Source organism: Sus scrofa, chromosome 1 (genome assembly GCF_000003025.6).
Source record: "Sus scrofa isolate TJ Tabasco breed Duroc chromosome 1, Sscrofa11.1, whole genome shotgun sequence".
Lineage (NCBI taxonomy): Eukaryota > Metazoa > Chordata > Mammalia > Artiodactyla > Suidae > Sus > Sus scrofa.
The window spans coordinates 27,573,127-27,595,095 of record NC_010443.5 but is presented as its reverse complement, the minus strand read 5'-3'; the positions used below and the strand labels follow the sequence as shown (position 1 = coordinate 27,595,095).

The 21,969-nt window shown below is 42.7% G+C and overlaps 1 protein-coding gene across 4 annotated transcripts in view; it reads right to left on the bottom strand.

Annotated features, from left to right (window-relative positions):
- MAP3K5 (mitogen-activated protein kinase kinase kinase 5) overlaps positions 1-21,969 on the bottom strand; it is a 220,358-nt gene that overhangs the window by 5,405 nt on the left and 192,984 nt on the right. For all 4 annotated transcript variants that reach the window (XM_021072505.1, XM_021072507.1, XM_021072516.1 and 1 more), the window contains 3 exons: positions 20,307-20,492; positions 16,696-16,801; positions 5,114-5,357 (listed from right to left, as the gene is read on the bottom strand). In XM_021072505.1, the coding sequence (XP_020928164.1) occupies positions 5,114-5,357; positions 16,696-16,801; positions 20,307-20,492 (536 nt within the window). The remainder of the gene's footprint in view (positions 1-5,113; positions 5,358-16,695; positions 16,802-20,306; positions 20,493-21,969) is intronic.

The following is a 21,969-nucleotide window of genomic DNA, read 5'->3' as shown; positions in this document are numbered from 1 at the left end:
GCAGAAGAAAATGCTATTAGTTGACACAATGATAAAGCTGGAGCCGCCACAGGGTAACCTTCTAGACCTGGGCTTCTCAAGCTGTAAGGAACTCAGGCACCCGTGGGATTTTACTGAGATGCAGATTCTGACCCAGCAGCAAAGATGGGGAAGAGGGGTTCCGAGATTCTGCATTTATTTATTTATTTGGTTGCACCCTCAGCATGCAGAAGTTCCCAGGCCAGGGACTGAACCTGAACCACAGCAGTGACAGCACCAGATCCTTAACCCACTGAGCCACCAGAGGAGTCTGAGATTCTAATGAGTTCCCAGGTAATTACTCATGTTGCTGGTCCACAGCACCCCCCTATCCCATGTTGAGAAGCAAGGTCCTGGAAGATGTATTTCCAGACAAGAATTGAAAACCCCCATCGCCAGGGGTCTGCCCAAATCTTCAGGGATGTTATTCTATTTCTTTTTATGACCATAAATGGCAAAAAAATGCATATATGATATTGACAGATCTATATTTTACACATGTGGCCCGTCATCAAAAAACAATCAATATTGAGTAATATAGCAAATAATGCAAGACGGAAAGATAGTCATTTGTTTAAACCATGAAAATTTGAAAAGTAACTATAAGGGAGTTTGCCTATGGTCCCTGGCACGTAACAAGTTCTCAGTAAATGTTGATGGTAGTCGCTGGGGTTGTGGTGGTTGTTACTCTTATTCCTCTTCCTTCTAATGGGAGCAATGAAATGGGGAAAAGGGTAGCTGTGTTCCTGGAACATTCATTTCTTAGTTGGCATCTGATGCATTCTCCATAGAAATAGGGAGAAACTAAGGCATCATTATACGTATTTTCCTAGCCCTGAAAGGTTTACTGCACAACTGAGAACTAACTGGGAACCCACCCGCCATTCCCAACACTGTTCTCTGAGAAAACATTCCAAGTGGTGAGAAGAGAGATGTTCTGCTTTTTAAGAAAATTATCTCTGAGTAACTTGGATTCAGAATTGTAGTAACTTAAGATACATAATTATTTCTTTAAAAGATCATCAAGGTAAACTGGTGCACATGCTCCAGCTCTTAGCAAGCGGCATTTGTTTCACTTTCTGAGTATTGAGAGATTTAACTCAGGAACACATGCCTTTCCAAAAGTTGGTTTCTTTTTTTTTTTTTTTTTTGTCTTTTTAGCTATTTCTTGGGCCGCTCCCGCGGCATATGGAGGTTCCCAGGCCAGGGGTCCAATCGGAGCTGCAGCCACTGGCCTACGCCAGAGCCACAGCAACGCGGGATCCGAGCTGCGTCTGTGACCTACACCACAGCTCACGGCAACGCCAGATCCTTAACCCACTGAGCAAGGGCAGGGACCGAACCCTCAACCTCATGGTTCCTAGTTGGATTCGTTTACCTCTGCGCCACGACGGGAACTCCCAAAAGTTGGTTTCTGCTTCAGCACACATGGTCTGAAGGCAGCACAGCCCAAGTGAAGACAGCCCTGGGTTTGTATCCTGATTTAGCCACACACTTCCTGCCTTAACCTTGATAAATGACTTCACGCCTGTGGGCTTCAGTTTTCTCATTTCTAAGAAGGAAAAGTAGAACTTCCTGGAAGGATTTCTGTGAGCAGCAAATGAGACAGTATAGGTAAAGTGGCAAGCACTGTGCCTGGCCTTTCAAAAGAGCTGTTCCTGCTGCAGCCTCAGGCCCTGGAAGAGAGGGCCCCCCCACCGCCCCTCCCCGGGCTCCAAAGGGTTTGTTTCCCTGACTCCCAGGCTCCACCCCTTTCCCACAGGACGGAGACATGAGAGGTAGGAGAAGGAATCATAGTAGAGAAGGTAGCAGAGGCAGAACAAAAGGAAAACACAATGAGAAGCAGAGAAAGTGGTTCCAGGATGACAGCTTGTTTTAAAGACCACTCTGGGGAGTTACCGTCTTGGCACAGTGGAAACAAATCTGACTATGAACCATGAGGTTGTGGGTTCGATCCCTGGCCTTGCTCAGTGGGTTAGGGATCCGGCGTTGCCGTGAGCTGTGGTGTAGGTCACAGACGCGGCTCGGATCCTGCGTTGCTGTGGCTGTGGTGTAGGCCGGCAACTACAGCTCTTATTAGACCCCTAGCCTGGGAACCTCCATATGCCACAGGTGTGGCCCTAAAAAGACAAAGAAGAAAAAATAAAATAAAATGAAAAATAAAAAAAACTACTCTGGAGCAAACAATGCATGGTTATATGGATTAAGCCATATGTACTGAAAGCCAGAGGGAAGCAGAGGGATTAAGGAAGATTTTTATCTCTTCCAACACAAATGATATTCAAAGAAATGGATATCAAGCTGAGTATGAATTTTGATTTGGCAATTTTTTGGCCAGCTATATATTTTTGTCTTTCTTGCTAATTTACATGTATGGAATAGTGATGGCATATTCTTAGTGTCTTCTCAAAGAACACAGTGAAATTTTCTAGAGCTTAACCTATGTTTATCTAGACTTTTTATCTTAAAATCTCTTTTTTTTATCTTAAAATCCTTTTTATCTTAAAAGCCAGAACTTAACACTGGAGGCACAGCATTGACATACCATCTCACCTGTCACAAATCCAGCTCTCAAAGTTGTTTCTTTGAAGGGTGAATCCAGTCCATCAGTTTTATTTTTGCCTTGTCTTCAATGAGTAGGGAAATCTTTTGAAACCAAGGCAATTGCCCGCCTTTCTGTTCCAGAAAAATCTGGCAAGGATCAGCCATGAGGTCATTTTTTTTTTTTTTTTTTAATTTAAACTCAGATGTGGGGAGGGAGGAAGGTTGGTTGGTGGGTAATTCCAGGATGGCAGGAAAAGGAAATTAGATAACCAGTCAGCTCCTCCTGAGTTAGATTTTAACCACCTCTGCATTATTACTTCAACTCCTTGTGCAAAGTGAATTATTTTCAGAATATTTTCTGTAAACATGTACTTAAATTTAAGAAGAACATACATTCTAAAACTGTTTTGTTACTTTTATCACTTAGTATTATTGATGACCTATTAGTCAAGAGCTGGTTAAACCTGATGTACCTTCATCAATGATCATCTTAAATATGGGCTCCAGATTTCTAAACTCAGCGGTTACAGTCTCTTCTAAAAACCCAGTAACATTTTCTCTGAGTTCTGCAATGTGTGTATTCTCTATATCAAGTAATGTTCTGTTGAAAATTACAAGGACCAATATAGACACGACCACTTTCCTATTTCCATTGCTTAGTACTTGGACTAAAGCAGCTGCCCTTCTTTAAATCATATGTGAAATGAATGTGGCACTTTGTCTCACTTTTCTGGGAGTGATAGAGAAGTTTGTGGGAGATCATAATAGAAAAATAAAAAAGGAAGCCAATAACCCTATAGATTTCACAGATTTAAGTGTAAATACGTAGAGAAAAAACAGAAACTCGTGGGCAGTTGTGAGAAGTACAACTACATGCTAACATAATAAAGAAAACGTGGAAAGACCTGTGGGCAGGTGTGGGAAGCAGGCCCTCGCTAGCTGATACCCTCGGAAAAGAGATGCGAAGACTCGAAGAACTGAGTTGGAGAAGGGCTGCCCTCCGGGACTGCAGAAGGAGCAAGAATGGTGGACAAAAGGCAGGGACAGGGTAGTAAGACAGGGTATCTCAAAAGGGCCCAGGAGAGAAGGAAAAGGCTGCACTTAGGAGAGGCGGGTTCTGTTGACACAAGCCAGGGTGTGTAGATAGAAGGTTTAGGGCCAGAGGAGCAAACGGACCAGCTCGTTGGTAAATAAAGTACCTTTACTGTCGGTGTAATTGTCACTGGAAGCCATGGGCAGAGCAGAGGGTGGGGTGGCTGGACCCAAACAGTTAAGAGTGCACCTGTCTCCTCCAGAGATCACAGAGGGGTATGAGAAAGCAACTCCACTCAGGATTGGGCGATGGAGAGTAAACTAAAGAGAACGGATTCGAGTCCATAGCTACCATAACGGATGGCATCGTAACTGGACCATTACTTGAGAAGAGGAGGAAATGAGGAACAGCAAAATTTAGACAAAGTCTAAAAAAAAAAAAAATTCAAACTCTTTTCCACCATGTAATAAAGACAGGAAATAAAGAGTTGGGTTTCAGAGGATAAGATCTGGATATGGGAGTAAGAAAGCCACTTTCCCTTTATCCAAAAGGATTTCTGTATGTAAATCATAGAAGATATGCATAGGTCTCCTTAATCATCCAATTAGAATGCATGATTCTGAAATTGGATGAGCTTTGTATTACTTGTGTAAGCTTGGTAGTCAAGCTTAACGTTAAAAACCTGAACTTATGACTAGAAATAAAATATTTTTATCTCCCCGGTGAACGACTAGGATTTTCAAATAAGGTTTCTAAATATTTGAACAATGTTTATTGATTCACTCAAAAAAAATTTTTTTCACTGTCAGCCCAAAGTCATAAAGTCAGTTACCCACACATCAACTGTAACCAGCACGGAAGCTGTAAATCATAAAGAGTCAGACCTTGAACTGTGGCAACATCTGTGAAGAACAGGAAATATTTACTGCTCACTTAATAACCTGATCACGCGGGTTCTATGTTATCAAGTTCAAAGAAAAATTAAACTCCAGGTAGGAGACAGCATATTAAAAATCAAAGAGAATCATAAGTGTGGTCAACTGATCATCCTTTTAAGGTCTAAAATGAAAAGCTTTTGTACCATTCGTTTTATCTCGAGAACAGAGCTCTCCCTCTCCTGAAAGAACTTGATATTCCAAATCACGGACTTTCAAGAACACAGACTTTCTGCTTTTCTTCTATCTATTGGATGGTACGCGCTGCTCTGAGTCTGCATCCAAGACAGTCTATGAGGTCACAGCTAAGTTACTCTGAACATCTCAGCACACTTGGAGATAAAGCTATGATCAAAGAAGGGGTGCTGAAGGCTTGAATTGGTAAAAGCAAGGTATTTGACCAAAGAGCCTAGGATAAATCTCTCATTTTAATGAATAAAGCATTCCGTGAAGTTTATACGAATGGAATAAAGGAATCATAGTTTGTATATTCTGTGGACCAATCTTTAAAGTCAACCCCAAACACATGCACTTACACAACAGTAAGGACAAAGAAGCCCACCCATGTCAGACTAGGACTCACCTATTTGTCTCTATTTTCATCCTTCCAAGCTGTACGTTCAGTGGTCGGTGAGCACTCTGGGAGTCGTGGGATACAGTAGAACTCAGCGTGCTCACCCCTGAGGTAGCCACAGCATCTTCAAGGACCGCGTGAGGTCTTCGGACAGTTTGATTTGCAGGCTGTTCCTCATGGTCGTCTTCGGCATCTAGGTCTTCTTGATCAGCAGTATCACTCTCAGATGCAAGGCTAAAATGTGGCCTCAGTTCTGTTAAGTGTGAAATCAACAATGATGTTAATAAAATATGGCTCATTGCCTTGATTTCTTAAGACATGAATGTCATCTCTCTGCCATCGATTAGAGATGTATTTCAAGCTGCTTTTCTAAAAGTGAGGATAGATTTCCATGTATTACTCCAGATTTGTTCTTCCAGGGAATTTGCCAAATTCACAAGATTTAGAAACTTGGAATGATCCAATTCAAACAGAAGAGACATAAATGTTCACACTGCACTTAAGATATGTTGGAAATATGTTAAAATCAGAAAGGCAGTTATGGAAAGACCTGTTAAGAATACAGAAGTTTGTTTACATAATTCAAATTCATTTTCTGGATTATATAATATCTGACAATTATTAACTCACTTAGAAATGAGGAAATTGAGATATGGAGAGATTACATAAACAAAAGCAAGTATGCAGCATGCCTTCGCTTACAAGTATGCTTTCTGCTTACAACACTCAAAATGTAAGAGAGGAGGTACTGAAAATACTACACATGTATATATTGACTCTAATATCTACTTTGGACTATTGGTTTGATTTTTAGTGTGTCCCCTACCTTAACCTGTTGCCTAACCACTGAAAGTGTAAAAGTTACTAGTCTCTAGCTTAAGCACGCTGCACGACAAGAGTTCATCTGCATGTCACTCCAGAAATGGAATGGTGCCTTTGCTCAGGAAAAACTAGTATAAATTGTGATTAGGTTCTCAAAATGGCCCCCCAAAAGGAGTTACATTCATTTGTGTGTGTGTGTGTGTGTGTGTGTGTGTGTGTGTGTGTGTGTGTGTCTTTTTTGGTCTTTTCTGGGACTGCACCTGCAGTGCCCAAGCTAGGGGTCTAATAGGAGCTGCAGCCACTAGCCTATGCCAGAGTCATAGCAACGCAGGATCCAAGCCACGTCTGCAACCTACACCACAGCTCAGGGCAATGCCGGATCCTTAACCCACTGAGTAAGGCCAGGGATTGAATCTGCGTCCTCATGGAGGCTAGTCAGATTCGTTTCCACTGAGCCACAATGGGAATTCCTATATTCATAATTTAAGTGAAATCAAAGCAGCAGAAATAGTGGATCTTGGCTCCATATGCTATGACACATGGAACTTTTTTTTTTTTTGTCTTTTCAGGGCTGCACCCGGGGCACATGGAGGTTCCCAGGCTAGGGGTTTAATTGGAGCTGTAGCCACCAGCCTATGCCAGAGCCACAGCAACACGAGATCTGAGCGTGGTCTGCGGCCTACACCACAGCTCACAGCAACGCTGGATCCTTGACCCACTGATTGAGGCCAGGGATCGAACCCTCAACCTCATGGTTCCTAGTTGGATTCGTTTCCACTGCACCACGACGGGAACTCCAGAACTTTTTTTTTAATGAAAGATTCTTTAAATTCTATAGTCCTTTACGATCTTCAGAAGTTTAACACACATGATTTCACATAATCCCCAAGTAACCCTTTTTTCCCTCTACCCGTGAATTGCCCCTCCCCCTTTTCCTCTCTCCACCAATAACCACTAGTTTGTTCTCTATTACTGTGGGTCTGCTTCTTTTTTTGTTTTATTCACTAGCTTGTTGTATTTTTTTCAATTCCACATGTAAATGATATCATATAGCATTTGTCTTTCTCTGACTTATTTCACTTAGCATAATGCTCTCCAAGTCCATCCATGTTTCTGAAAATGACAACATTTTGTTCTTCTTAATGGCTGGGGTATGTATGTATACATACCACACCTTCTTTATTCATTCATCTGCTGATGGACACTTAAGTTGCATCTATACATTGGCCATTGTAAATAATGCTGCTATGAACACTGGGGTGCATGTGTCTTTCTGAATTAGTATTTTTATTTCTTTCGGATATATTCTCAGGAGTAGAATTGCTGGGTCATATGGTAGTTCTATTTTTAGTTTGTTGAGAAACCGCCATACTGTTTTCCACAATGGCTGCACCAATTTATATTCCCACCAACAGGGTAGGAGAGTTCCCTTTTCTCCACATTCTTGCCAACATTTGTTTTTTTGTGTTCTTTTTGATGACGGCCATTTTTTTTTTTTACCTAATTTAAAAAAAAATTTTTTTCATCTTTTTTTAGGGCCACACCCAGGGCATATGGAGGTTCCCAGTCTAGGGGTTGAATCGGAGCTGCAGCTGCTAGCTGCACCACAGTCACACCAGATCCAAGCCGCCTCTGCAACCTACTCCACAATGCTGGATCCTTAACCCACTGATGGAGGCCAGGAATCGAACCTGCGTTCTCATGGATACTAGTCCGTTTCCTTTCTGAAGAGCCATGACAGGAACTACTGACCATGGCCATTCTGACAGGTGTGAAGGGATTTCTCATTGTGGGGCCCACAGAACTTGCACTGGATCACAGAACCTACTGAGAATCTGATGAAAGCCATGGAGAACCTTCCCAGAAGAGAAGCACGTTCAGACAACAATTTGCCTGGATTTCCTGAGGGCTTGCACACGTCCTGAAGCCTGGTCTGGGAGTCTGTGAACTGTACGTTAAGAGCCCCTTGTAGGGGGAGGGCTGCAGTGGGAGTGATGGACATTTGGGTTGTTTTCATCTTTTGGCTATTATGAATAATGCTGCTGTGATCATGGGTGTACAAATATTGAAAGTGTGGGTTTGGGAGTTCCCGTCGTGGCTCAGTGGTTAACAAACCCAACTAGCATCCATGAAGATGCGGGTTCAATCCCTGGCCTCGCTCAGTGGGTTAAGGATCCAGTGTTGCTGTGAGCTGTGGTGTAGGCCAGTGGCTACAGCTCCGATTCGACCCCTATCCTGGGAACCTCTGTATGCCGTGGGTGCAGCCCTAAAAAGCAAAAAAAAAAAAAAAAAAAAAAAAAAAAAGAAAAAAAATCAACAATCTAAAAAAGAACTCATCTTTTGTTCATAACAGAAACTAGAACTCCCTTCTTCAGGGTCATGTTTATGTAGCCCTGACTTCCTTTACCTAACTTTGTTTATTTTTAAGTTTTTTTAAGATGGTTAAAAAAATGCATGGCATAAAATTATTTTAACCATTTCTAAGTGTACAGTTTAGCAGTATTAATTATATTCACACTGTTGTTCAACTAATCTCCAGAACTTTTTCATCTTGCAAAACTGAAACTCCATACGCATTCAGTAACTCTCCATTCTCCGCCTCCAGCTGTCCTTGGCAACTACTTTTCTACGAATTTGACTGCTACTGCATATAAGTGGAATCATGCAGTATTTGTCTTTTTATGACTGGCTTATTTCACTTAGCATAATGTCCATAAGGTTCATCCATGTTGTAGCTTGTGTTGGAATTTCCTTCCTTTTTAGGGCTGAATAATATTCCACTGTGTGTAGGTTCATGTTGTTTATTTAGTCATCTATCAGTGGATGCTTGTGTTGCTTCTACCTCTTGGCTATTGTGAATAATGCTACTATGAACTTGGGTGTGCAAATAGCTCTTCGAGATCCTGCTTGCAATTATTTTGAATATGTACTTAGAAGAGGAATTGCTGGAACATAGGTTAGTTCTATTTTAAATTTTTTGAGAAGCCACCATATCGTTTTCCATTGGGGCTGTACCATTTTACAGTCTCACCGATAGTGTCGAAGATTCCAATTTCTCCACACCCTTACCCTTTATCTGCTAAGGTTAACCAAACTCCACCTCTACACTATTTTTGCATTATCTCTTTTTTCCTTCCAAAATTCTATTTTCAATTAATCCATAAGAGATGTGATTTGAAATCAGGTGTTTAAGTTTTGTAAGCTAGTATAGGGGCTAAGACATATTAGTCTCTCAAAAAATGTTGACGGAACAGATGTTACCTTACTACGATTATTTGTATTTATAAGGGAACAAAATTAAGAAAAAATCTTACTTTAAAAAAAATTGGAGTTCCCGTTGTGGCTCAGTGGTTAATGAATCCGACTAGGAACCATGAGGTTGTGGGTTCGATCCCTGGCCTTGCTCAGTGGGTCAAGGATCCAGTGTTGCTGTGAGCTGTGGTGTAGGTTGCAGACGTGGCTCGGATCCCACATTGCTGTGGCTGTGGTGTAGGCCAGTGGCTACAGCTCCGATTGGACCCCTAGCCTGGGAACCTCCATATGCCGAGGGAGCGGCCCAAGAAATGGCAAAAAAGACAAAAAATAAATAAATTAATTAATTAATTTAGCAAGTGCAGTTATATATTAAATTAGAATAAGATGAGGCCTTTACAATTTTTCTAAAATTATTCTTAAATTTCTTTTATGGTCTCTAAAGTGAAATTTTAAAAACAGTTTAAAAGTTTTATTGTCCTGTTGAATATAATTTCACTTTGGGGGAAGAAAAATTTCTGGTATTTATTGCTACATTTAACTATCCTCTTACTTTCCCTTAAATCTGTACACTTTAAATTATCATAAATTATCATTTTGCTTAAGTCTAAGTGACTAAAAATCATTCTCAACAATTTAAAGAAAGTAGAAAATTGTAAGTGGGTGCAATACTGTTATTTTGGTCTTTCCTGTGGTTCCCTGAGTACCTATCGTCGAATTAGACATTATAAAGCATGCAAATGAGGAGTTCTCGTCATGGCGCAGTGGTTAACGAATCCGACTAGGAACCATGAGGTTGCGGGTTCGGTCCCTGCCCTTGCTCAGTGGGTTAAGGATCCGGCGTTGCCGTGAGCTGTGGTGTAGGTTGCAGACGCGGCTCGGATCCCGAGTTGCTGTGGCTACAGCTCCGATTAGACCCCTAGCCTGGGAACCTCCATATGCCGCGGGAGCAGCCCAAGAAATAGCAGAAAGACAAAAAAAAAAAAAGAAAAAGAAAAAGTATGCAAATGAGATAGAGCATCTGGTCTTTGTCCTCAGAGAGATAAAACTCTAAAGCAGAACTAGCACAAATACATAGAAGAGCCATGAAATCATAAGTACAAGTGAGTACAGCTTAAAATATTTTAGATGATCTCCATTATGTGCCTAGCTACATAGGTAACTCAAGGTACGTGCAGTAAGAGCTCAGGGGGTAAATAAGGTATATATATATGCGATGACTAAATCCAGTGGTGATGGTTTATGCATTGATGGAGTCATGGAGGCAGAAGGGATTGCACAGGGTTCTGGAGGAAGGGAAAGCCTTGGCCGGGTGGAGAAAGGGGGAGAGATGTTTGAGGGAAGGAAGCTCCAATGAGCCCTCTGAGAATGGAAAGCAGAGAGGACGGGCACGAGAGAGCCAAGTGTCAAGAGGAAGGCAGGGACTCAGAGGGCCGCGTGATGGGTGGGGACTTAGAGGGCTCCCTGTGGGAAGCTAGAGGCCTTGTGAGACAGGATCAAATAAGACTATTCCTACCTCCCTCCCCCTCCCCTACCCCAACTGGATATTTCCCCAGAGGAAAATAACTAGAGCGAGCTTCTTTAACACAGGGTATTTTTGATGCCAAATAGGATCAGAGTACTTGTCAGTGCAGCGGATGATGCCTGTAACAAGCACCTCATGTAGTTTAGATGCTGGTCATTTGACATGAATGTGGACCCAGGGTCCATGACAGCCTCAACAACTAATAGTGGTACCCAGTGCTCTAGCAGGTTAAACAATGAGAGTTCCTATCAGAAGGGTGCTAAAGGAGTTTCCACTGTGGCGCAGAGGAAACAAATCCGACTAGGATTCATGAGGATGCAGGTTCAATCCCTGGCCTCGCTCAGTGGCTTGAGGATCCAGTGTTGCTGTGAGCTGTCGGGTAGGTCGAAGACACAGCTCGGTTCTGGCATTGCTCTGGTTGTGGTGGAGGCCGGCAGCTGTAGCTCCAATTCAGCTCCTAGACTGGGAACTTCTATATGCAGCGGGTGCAGCCCTAAAAATAAATAAATAGTCCCTTAAAAAAAAAAAATCCTACATAGTCAGTTCGACCCGGTCTCACGCTCAGCATTTCTCCATCTGGTCACCCACAGCCAGACTGTACTTGAGGCGAAACAACAAATAGTTAATGTTGCCAGGACTCTACAGGCTGATCCTGGATGGCAAGTGGGAAAAGAGCCCGAGGGGAAAAAGCTCTTAAGGGCCTTGCACTGTACTCTCTGTTCTGTGTGCTCTTTTTTTGGAAGAAAGAAGATTGAACACATTTTTTTTTTTTTACTTTTCATTTTGAAACAATTTTAGAATAACAGAAAAGTTGCAAAAACAGTACAGAGAGTCCTTGTATACCCTTTAGCACCTTGCCCTAGACTTAACATCTTGCCTAACGTTGGCACTATTACCAAAACCAGGAAGTTAACATGGATGCAAGGCCATTGACTCATTTATGGGCCTTATATGAATTTCACGCTTTTCCTGATAAAGTCCTTTTCTGATCCAAGATTCCACCCTGCATTTAGCTGTCATGTTTTCTTTGTCTCTTCCAATCTGTGACAGAATCCTAGTATTTCTTTTTTCTTTTGCTTTTTGCTTTTTTAGGGCCGCACCCGTGGCATATGAACGATCTCAGGCTAGGGGTCTAATCAGAGCTACAGCTGCTGGCCTACATCACAGCCACAGCAACGCCAGATAGAGCCAAGTCTGTGACCTACACCACAGCTCATGGCAATGCTGGATCCTTAACCCACTGAGCATGGCCTGGGATTGAACCCACGACGTCATGATTCCTAGTCAGATTTGTTTCCACTGTGCCACAGTGGGAACTCCAAGAACCCTAGTATTTCTTTATCCCCCATGACATCCAGAATTTTGAGGAGTAGTGGTCAGTTATTTTGTGCCCCTCAGTTGGGGTTCACTTAAGTCTTGTCTTGATTAGGTCGAGGCTCTGCATTTTTGGCAAGAATACCACAGAGGGGATGGTGTGCCCTTCTGCGGGCATCATTTCAGGAATGCTGATGTCCTTATTATGAGGGGTGCTTATCCTGACCTTTTGGTAAAGAAGGATCTTTTGATACGGTGGAAGTCACTGTTTTCTCTTTGCAATTGGTAGCTATCTTGTGGGGAGATTCCCTGAGACCATTCAAATATGCTGTTTCTCGGCACTCATTTGCCTGCTGATCTCAGCAGCCAGTGATGGTTCTTGCCTGCAATGATTATTACTGTGGTGTTTGCCTAAGGATGATTTTCTACTTCCCTCATTCCATCTACATGGGTCAACTGGCATTCTCCTAAAACAAAGCACTGGCCCTTCTCCTCCATGTATGTATGTATTCAATGGCTTATATCAATATGTACTTATAGGTCTCTAGTTTAGTCTCTGGACTAACATCCAATACTACTGTTATTTTATTTTCTGCTTTCTTTGTTCTGGCTTAGACTTTGGGGAAGTCCTTCCTGCTGTTTTCCAGAATCCTTTCAATAAGCCTCCATCCTTTTGGGGAACTTGCTTACTTCCTACCATCACAGTAAGTCCCATCACAGGTTCATCTTGTATTTCCTCTGCCCCAGCCTGGAAGTCAACCATTTCTTCAAGGAGCTTGATTCCTTTTATGAGAGAATGGTGTTTGGAAACCAACGTCTGGGTGCTCTCAGCAAACACATCTAGGAAATGTATCTGTTGGGGATGGCATCTTTTTGAATTTGTTGGTTTCTTCAGCACGTCTTTCAACATTTGGTAGGTTAATTGTAGTCTTTTGTCATCTAAAAGGGACTTTGATCAGGAAAATATGGCGACAGGCATTTCTAGTGTAGTTTCTTCGAATTTTAATTGTATAACAAAATCTTTAGGAGTTTCCGTCGTGGCGCAGTGGTTAACGAATCCGACTAGGAACCATGAGGTTGCGGGTTCAGTCCCTGCCCTTGCTCAGTGGGTTAACGATCCGGCGTTGCCGTGAGCTGTGGTGTAGGTTGCAGACGCGGCTCGGATCCCGTGTTGCCGTGGCTCTGGCGTAGGCCGGTGGCTACAGCTCCGATTCAACCCCTAGCCTGGGAACCTCCATATGCCGCGGGAGCGGCCCAAGAAATAGCAACAACAACAACAACAACAACAACAACAAAAAGACAAAAAGACAAAAAAAAAAAAAAAATCTTTGGGGATATTGGGAAATTCGATGGAATTGTCAAATGCTTGAAATCAGTTCCTCTTGGTCACATATTTCATCATTTATATATTGGGATTCAGTGCATACTGTCCTCCTCTATTCTGAGAGGAATATTAAAAAGTACTTACTTTGTGTGATTCTCTAAAATTTCCACTTTAAAAAGTGCTTTCAGGAGGTCCCATCATGGCGCAGCGGAAGCAAATTTGACTAGGAACCACGAGGTTGTGGGTTCAATCCCTGGCCTCACTCAGTGGGTTAAGGATCCGGCATTGCCGTGAGCCGCGCTGTAAGTCGAAGACTCGGCACAGATTTGGCATTGCTGTGGTGCAGGCCAGCAGCTGTAGCTCTGATTAGACCCCTAGCCTGAGAACCTCCATATGCTTCGGGTGTGGCCCTAAAAAGAAAAAAAAAAAAAAAAAAAAAATGCTTTCAGCCATTTCAGTTGTCATCAGAGACCCCTAGTGGCCTCACAGAAACCAGTTTCACAGCGGAAGGACAAAGAACTTCCTGAGCGAACCTTCCCATAAAGAATGTGCCCTGCTGCACACAGGGGCTGAGTTAAAGCTGTGCCCATTACTGGGGCCCCCATCAAGGAGACGCGCCTTCCTGCACTGCCTCTGTCGCCTTCTCTCAACAATGTTTCACCTACAGTGAAATCAGTGTTCTTTATAATCTTTATATTTGGGGAGATTTTAGATTTATAGAAACTGCAAAAACAGAGAATTCCTGTATGCCTTCCACTCAGTTCCCCCAATACATCTTATATAACTATGGTACCTTGGTCAAAACTAAGAAATTCACATTGCTCCAATCCTATTAACTAAACCCAGATATTCAGATTATAGTTTTTCTTCCTTTCTTCCTCCCTTCCTCCTTCCTCTCTTTTTTTGCTTTTTACCACCACACTTGCAGCATATGGAAATTCCCAGGCTAGGGGTTGAATTGGAACCCCACAGCCGCAGCAACGCCAGATCCGAGCCGTGTCTGCGACCTATACCACAGCTCACGGAAATGCCAGATCCTTAACCCACTGAGGGAGGCCAGGGATCAAACCCGCATCCTTGTGGATACTAGCTGGGTTCATAACCCACTGAGCCACAATGGGAACTCCTGATGTTCTTTTTTCTATTCCAGGATACAGTCCACTGCATTTAAATAATCCGTTTTTAAAAGAACTTTTAAAAAATTAGACAAATTATTTCTATGATACTTAAATTATTTCAAAGTATAATCCCTCTCTGCAGTGACAATGCCAGGTCCTTAACCCACTGAGCTACCAGGGAACTCCTAAGAGCATTCTTAATTTAGGTTACTACTGGGTTTAACTTATGGCCTTTTACCTAATCCTTTCACTGATACACACCTAGTCCCTCTCACCCCTTGTGCCTTTTGGGCTTATAACTCCCCATTTACATTTCCCATATCTGAGCTCATCCCAATGACAAATCACCTAAACAGAAGGACGTGCTGACTTCCTTAGAGCATCACATTAGCTTCCCATCAGCTTTAGGCTCCTCAGGTTCATATCCAACTGGGAGGCACATTGTTTCAAAGCCTCTGTAGAATTTTTTCCATGTTAGGCCAACTTGTTCACGCTAATTGGTTGTAACAAGTGAAACTCATTTACTTATTGTTTCAACCAGTATTGATTAGGCATCTACTGATTTCTAGGCACCATGCTGGATAACATGCTTGGCAAAGAATAAAATAAACAGAGTTACCCTCTGGTGAGGGAAACAGCCATGAGATGAGAAAATAAAAGTAGTTTCCAGTTGGAGGAAGTGTCACCAGTGGGGAGAAACCATTTCCAAGGGGAGAGAGTACCAGGCGGAGTCTGCTGTAGGCTTCAGGGCAGGTCAGACCCTCTGGGGAGGCATCTTATAAACCGAGACATGAAGAAGGCAGAGGTGTGTGTGTGGCAGGGGGAACGAGGGGTGCAGATGTGCCACAGAGAGGAACAACAGGTTCAGGGGTGTTAGCATTTCTTCTATTTCCTTCTTTCACAAGAAGGAAATAAGTTAGTCCCTCACTTGCAAATCACACAAGGTATTCTGAGAGAAGAGAAGGAATTCCACGACTCAGAAGGCTTGATGATGACTTCAAAGTTTGTGGTACCATTTTATAGATAACGTGACATTTAAAATAGTTCATATTTGTCTTATCTTTTTAAAATAGAAATTAGTTTAGAATACTTTACACTACACGTAAAATACAATAGAATGTATTTCTAATTTATATATCTAAATCAATTGACCTGTCCACACACATGTATGAAGTGGAAGAGGTGGTGGTGGTGGTGGTGGTTGCTGTTGTTTTTTGGCCACACCCACAGTATGTGGAAGTTCCCAGGCCAGGGAGCAAACTTGCACCACAGCAGTGACGGGAGCCACAGCAGCGACAATGCCGGGTCCTTAACCTCCTAGGCCACCAGGGAACTCCTAGAAGAGTTTTACTTAAATTTTTTTTTCTTAATGGGAACAGTATCGAAACACTTTGAAAGTTTGCCTTTGAGTATGACTACAGCTCTCACCTACTCCATAAAACCTGGTTTCATGAACACTACCCTTTTTGTATCTCACTGCAAACATAGCTGGGATCTGTCTAGACCAGTGATGTCCAAACGTGGCTGTGTATAAAAATGCCTGGAAGCGGGATGAAGATCAGATTCCTGGGCTTTATTCTCAGCACATTCTCAGTCCTGGATGGAGCCCTGAAAGCTGTAATTTTAAAGAGTGCCTTACATCATTCGATGCACTGGCAGGTTTGGAAACCCCTGGTAAAGGATGACACACGAATGTGTCTTACGAGCACAGATGTCTGGACATAGATATGCCTTTGGGTCACCTGTATAGTTTTCTCTTTGTCTTCATATACAACTACACTCTTTAAAGACCAGGAAGCAAGTCTTCCTCACACACAGTAAACACTTTGCTTGGGGAGTTCCTGTCATGGCTCAGCAGTAACGAATCCGACTAGTATCCATGAGGACATGGATCCAGGGTTGCCATGAGCTGTGGCGTAGGTCGAAGACACGGCTCAGATCCCCTGTTGCTGTAGCTGTGGCTGTAGCCAGTGGCTATGGCTCTGATTTGACCCGTAGCCTGGGAACTTCCATATGCTATGGATTGCGGCCCTAAAAAGACCAAAAAAATTTTTTTTTCTTGGTGTGCCATTGCTCAGTATATATGCACTAGATAAATATTATTTGGTGGCTTGGAAAGATGAAAAAAAAAAAAAAAAAGGCTCGTCTGTCTTAAAGCAGTGAGGAGACACCATGAATGATAGATGAATGGAAATTGGAAACACCAAACATTAAATATTTGCAAAGTATTTCTGACCTGGAACCAGAATGGTAATGGCCGTCTGCACTGCCTTTCGGATGATACTGTCCAAGGCAAACATCCAGTGTGGCTTGATGTTATGATTCCGAAGCACTTTATTGACCTGGAGAAAGAGAGGGACAGTTGGTCTGCTTGCACACTTAACTGCGAATAACCGATAGCTGAGGCACGCATTTGGTTGACATTCTAGCAACAAAAATAATTGTGCGATTTCTTCACCTTGAATCATGAATAACTTCTTTATGTCACCAGTAAACCCATAAAGAATAGTCACTTCAAAATGAAGTTTGGTGATCCCCATGTAAGCAAGTGAGACACATCATGTAAATGAAGGGCCCTCTGGTTCCATGGGAAGGTCACCCCTTTGGGACGCGGAACCTGCAGCTTCCACCCTTCATGACATGTGCAGATCGTTTGGTGCAGGTGGCAAAGAGGCAAAAAAAAGAGTCCAAGGGGCTTTAAATAGAGTAAATGCTGTTTTTTTTTTTTGTCTTTTTAGGGCCGTACCCAGAGCATATGGAGGTTCCCAGGCTAGGGGTCCAATTGGAGCTGTAGCCACCGGCCTATACCACAGCCACAGCAATGCCAGATCTGAGCCGCATCTGTGACTGCATTACAGCTCATGGCAACACCGGATCCTTAACACACTGAGCGAGGCCAGGGATAGAACACCCGTCCTCATGGATGCTAGTCAGATTTGCTTCCGCTGAGCCACGATGGGAACTCCGGTAAATGCTTGTCATTTAACACAAGCAGGTGCCTCAGCACACGCTGGTGACTTGGAAACACCTTAAAGGGGGACAGTGTGCATGTGTGTGCTACCTACAGATCTGCCACAGCGTGTGCCTTGTTTTCCTGCCCTCATTTGCTTATATCTCTTTAATCTGCGAAAACATTCCAGAAAAGCTGTTCACATTACAATCTGGCGTGGCTGTGAGCTGTGGTGGAGGCGGGCAGCATAGCTCTGATTCGACCCCTAGCCTGGGAACTTTCATATTCTGTGGGTATGGCCCTAATGAATAAAAAAATTTTTTTTAATAAAATTATATGGTAAAATACACATAACATTAAATTGACCTAGTGTACAGTTCAGTGGCCTTAAGTACATTCCCATTGTCCATCACCACCGGCTGTCTCCAGAACTCTTTTCATCTTGCAAAACTGAAACTCTAAACCCACTAAACAATAATCCCCCCTTGCTCTCCCCTCCTCTGGCAACCACCATTCTACTTCCTGTCTATGAATCTGACTGCTGAGATGTCTCAAAAGTGAAATCATACAGTATTTTTGTGTCTGGCTTATTTCACTTAGGGTAATGTGTCAGAACTTCCTTCCTTTTTAAGGGTGGGTCATATTCCATTGTATGTCTAAGCCATGTGTGTTACCTTTTTGGAAATAACTTTATCATAAAACTAAGAGAGGCTTATTTGAAATTTGGGTTCGAAGTTCCTGTTACGGCTCAGTGGTAATGAGCCAGACTCATATCCATGAGGATGTGGGTTTGATCCCTGGCCTCATTCAGTGGGTTAAGGATCCGACATTGCTATGAGCTGTGGTGTAGGTCTCAGATGTGGCTCCGATCCCGAGTGGCTGTGGCTATGGTGTAGGCCGGCAGCTGTAGCTCCGATTCAATCCCTAAGCCAGGGAACTTCCATATGCTGCAGGTGCAGCCCTAAAAAAAGCAATAAATAAATAAATAAATAAATAAAAATAAAATTTTGATTAACTCCACTAATTGCTGGTTGATACAAACCTCTAAGAAAAGAGACTATTTTCCCAATAGGGCTCTGACTCGGGATCTTAGAGAAAGCTGGAGAGACTTTACTGTTCTCTCAGCAAGCGCTGGGGTTCCAAATGCTTACTCCTGCCCTTGATCCATCCCCATCGGATCCCCCAGTTTAGAAGGGAGTGGAGCTGAGGAACTCCTCAGAGTAGCTGCTCCCAAGGAAATGAACCATTGCTTGGTTCCCACTCGTTCTAGGAAATCCTTTCAGAATGCTTTTGTCCTAGTACTTTCACAAAAGATCTGTCTGCTTACTTAACTACTGTGGAGAGTAACATTTAGGAACTAAGAATATTTCTCTCAAGGGTCACGCACGGAAGATGAAAGAGGGATCCTCCATGACCCTGACCCTGACCCTGACAGCCCTTCATTAAATGCTGTCCATTCCCATCCTGGATATTGACTGAGGAAGAGCAGGGGCGTGTGTGTGTGTGTGTGTGTGTGTGTGTGTGTGTGTGTGTGTGTGTGTGTATGAGAGAGAGAGAGAGGGATACAGACAGACAGACAAGACAAACAGACAGACCTGGCCTATGGCCCAGGATTACCACTAACCCACTTTCAATCTGAATTCTGGCCTGTTTGCTTTCCAGCCTCTAGGCTGGAAGCCAAATGTGTGGGCAAGGGCACATTTACTAGATTATTTCGTTCTATTTGCAGATGCCTGGGGTTCCCAAGTTCCAGAGCAAGTGTGCCTTTAGCATTTAATATTAGTGATAGGCTTTGCCAGTTGCTCATTTCCCACAACCCCAGTTGAGTCAGGGGTGTCACCCTACCCGGGATATAGCACAGGACCAAGTGGCTTTCACAGAGTCTCAGAGAGCACCCGTGGCCACTGAAGGATGACCATTTGATTTTAAATCAGGAATCATTTGATGCACCAAATGCAACTGTCCAGATATCTCCTATGTAGGAGCAATAAACACACTAGGAGTGAGTTAATTTGGGGACTTTAAATAAAATTATGCAAAGTGCTTCTTCACTCACACGCAGGCACTGTCTTATTTCGATATCTTATTTCTGTCTCCCGCACCTCGTAAGGGCCTTCTGGGAGGGATTTCAGGCTTTTTTTGGTACAAAGTTCTACAAATAAGTCTCATTCAAGAATATCACATATGGTTTGAATCAGGCTTCTGGAAAACTGGCTTAGTTTGTGCTGCATAGCAACACGATACAAAAGGGAGGAATCCTCAGCAATCTCTCACAAGAGCCTGTGGATTAATTTTCATCCACTGATGCCCTGGGCTCTGAATATACTGTTGGCTAGGAAATAGTAAGTATTTATTAAACAAGCATGTTTAAGAAGTTCTGTATGGAAACCAGAGCAGGGGAACAAAATGATCATTGCCATCTGTATGATTACATTTTTCTCGATGACCACTAGGTGGCATTTCTCATACAGAATTGGAAAGTGCAGGACGAAAGTGTGCTCTGTGGCTAAACTCATCAAAATAGACAGTGACTGGCTACTCTCTATTTCATAAGGACAAAGCACAGCCATGGGGGAACATGCGTGGGTTTTGTTATTTTCCATGGTGTTCAATCTAGGGAGATAACAATACTCCAAATCTGAGGACAGACAAATCTGGGGAGACACAAACATACCAAACAACAAATCTGGTACTTAGAGGTACACGGACAGGCAACCAGCTCACACTTCTTTATGATCCGAAGAGAAAAGAATTCATCAAAATTATCAAAGGAAGGAAAGATAATAGAACTTACAGGTTTATCCTATTTTCCTTATATGTTTATCCTATCTGATTTTTGGACTAATTTTAGCTGGAGTTGGGGGGGGGGGCGGACATGGGCAAAATAGCATACTTACAGCATCTTGAAAACCAAAGAGCACCACCTGGACTTGACTGATGCCGTGGCTGTCAAAGTCCAGCTCCAGCTTCAGCTTCGACAGGGTGGTGGCTATGATCTTTCGGTCGGTGGACCTCACAAATTCTCTGAGGCTTGTGACGAGGGTTGTGATGTGCTCCCACTTTAGTTTAGGTTCTTCTGCCCCCTGTGAATAAAAACCACCAATCTGTCAGTTGATCTGTGCTGGATGCATCAGCCACAGGCCTGCTGTCCCATAGCTCCTGCTGAGAAGAACTAGGCTTCAAAATGCAAGCCCCCCCCAGCCCCCCCTCCCCCCGGCAAGGGGAGAGACCATATTTGAACTATATGGCTCCCCCCCCACCAAATCAGATCAGACCTTAGGAGGAAAGGCACCCGGCCCATACACTGTCCAATAGCCATGACGTAGTCAGATATAAAAAGCTCTGTCCAAACAGGGACAGGCTAAGGCAATAAGAGTCCACTCTCAGAAATTTTAATCAGGTGCTAAAGAGAGATGCAGGCAATAAGCCACAGTGATCTGGTTGAGACAGCAGTGAGTGATGGCTTGAAGTGAGATCTTAATGCCCTGCTCAGGAATTGAATGTGGGCAGCCTGGATGAAAACCAGGAATTCTGGCCACTAGAGCAGCTAGAGGCTAAAAGCAGAACTGGCCTGATTCTTGCCCCTGCTGAGAACAAGAATGTTTCATGGAGGCAAAGACTGTAAAAACAGGTATAGCATTTATTATTAGAGATACAATACAACATGTGGGAGAGCACACAGAGAAGGAGTTTAAGACAGAAACAAAGCAGGGATATACACTCAAAAGAGCTCCCAGGACTTCAACTGCCCTTAAAGGGCGTCCATTCCTTACAGTCAAAAGGGGCTCACTTTGACTCCATCCTGCAACCCATTCTTTACCCACCCATAAGGCAACTAGTTAAAAGAATGAACCAAATGGACTACTTTATACATTAAAAAATTAAATACAATATTTAAACAAATTCCCTCTCTCGATTTTATTTTATTTTATTTTTTTACTTTGAGCAAAAACATTGCTTCCTTAAAGGAAACATAGCAGGATGTTATTTATCTCATTTAACTTTAAGAAACAACGGGATTTTTATCATGCTCGTTTCTAGCTCATATTATTGCACATTTTGTTACTGCATCATTACAATTAAACCCCTCAACTGGGCTGTGGAAATTACAATTTCTAGGAGTCCACTCAAATAGGAGAGGAATGCACCATCAAGTTCTTTCTCTCAGTATATTTTCATTCGGGAGCTCCCTATCATGTTTATGTTTTCATGAGAAAATATATTGAAAAGGTTGAAAGTATCATTAAGGGAATATTTTAAAATCAGACTGGGAACAGTTATAAACTTTGTTTCTTTTCTTACCACGAACTAAATTACCACCAAAATAAAGATTCGCAGGCAATATCATAACAACATGAAAATATGTTCAAGAAGAAAAATGTGAGTTTTTCAGAGATTGGAAGCTTATCTACGTGAAAAATCAGTTACATGTTTGCCAGCAGTTTAAACAGCAAACATTTTTTTTGACATTAGCTTTGTTTTCACAACAGTAAAACATGCTGCTTCTGGATTTTTGATGCCACTGTCCTACCAAGGAACGCTGTGTAGCCTGGGAAATGT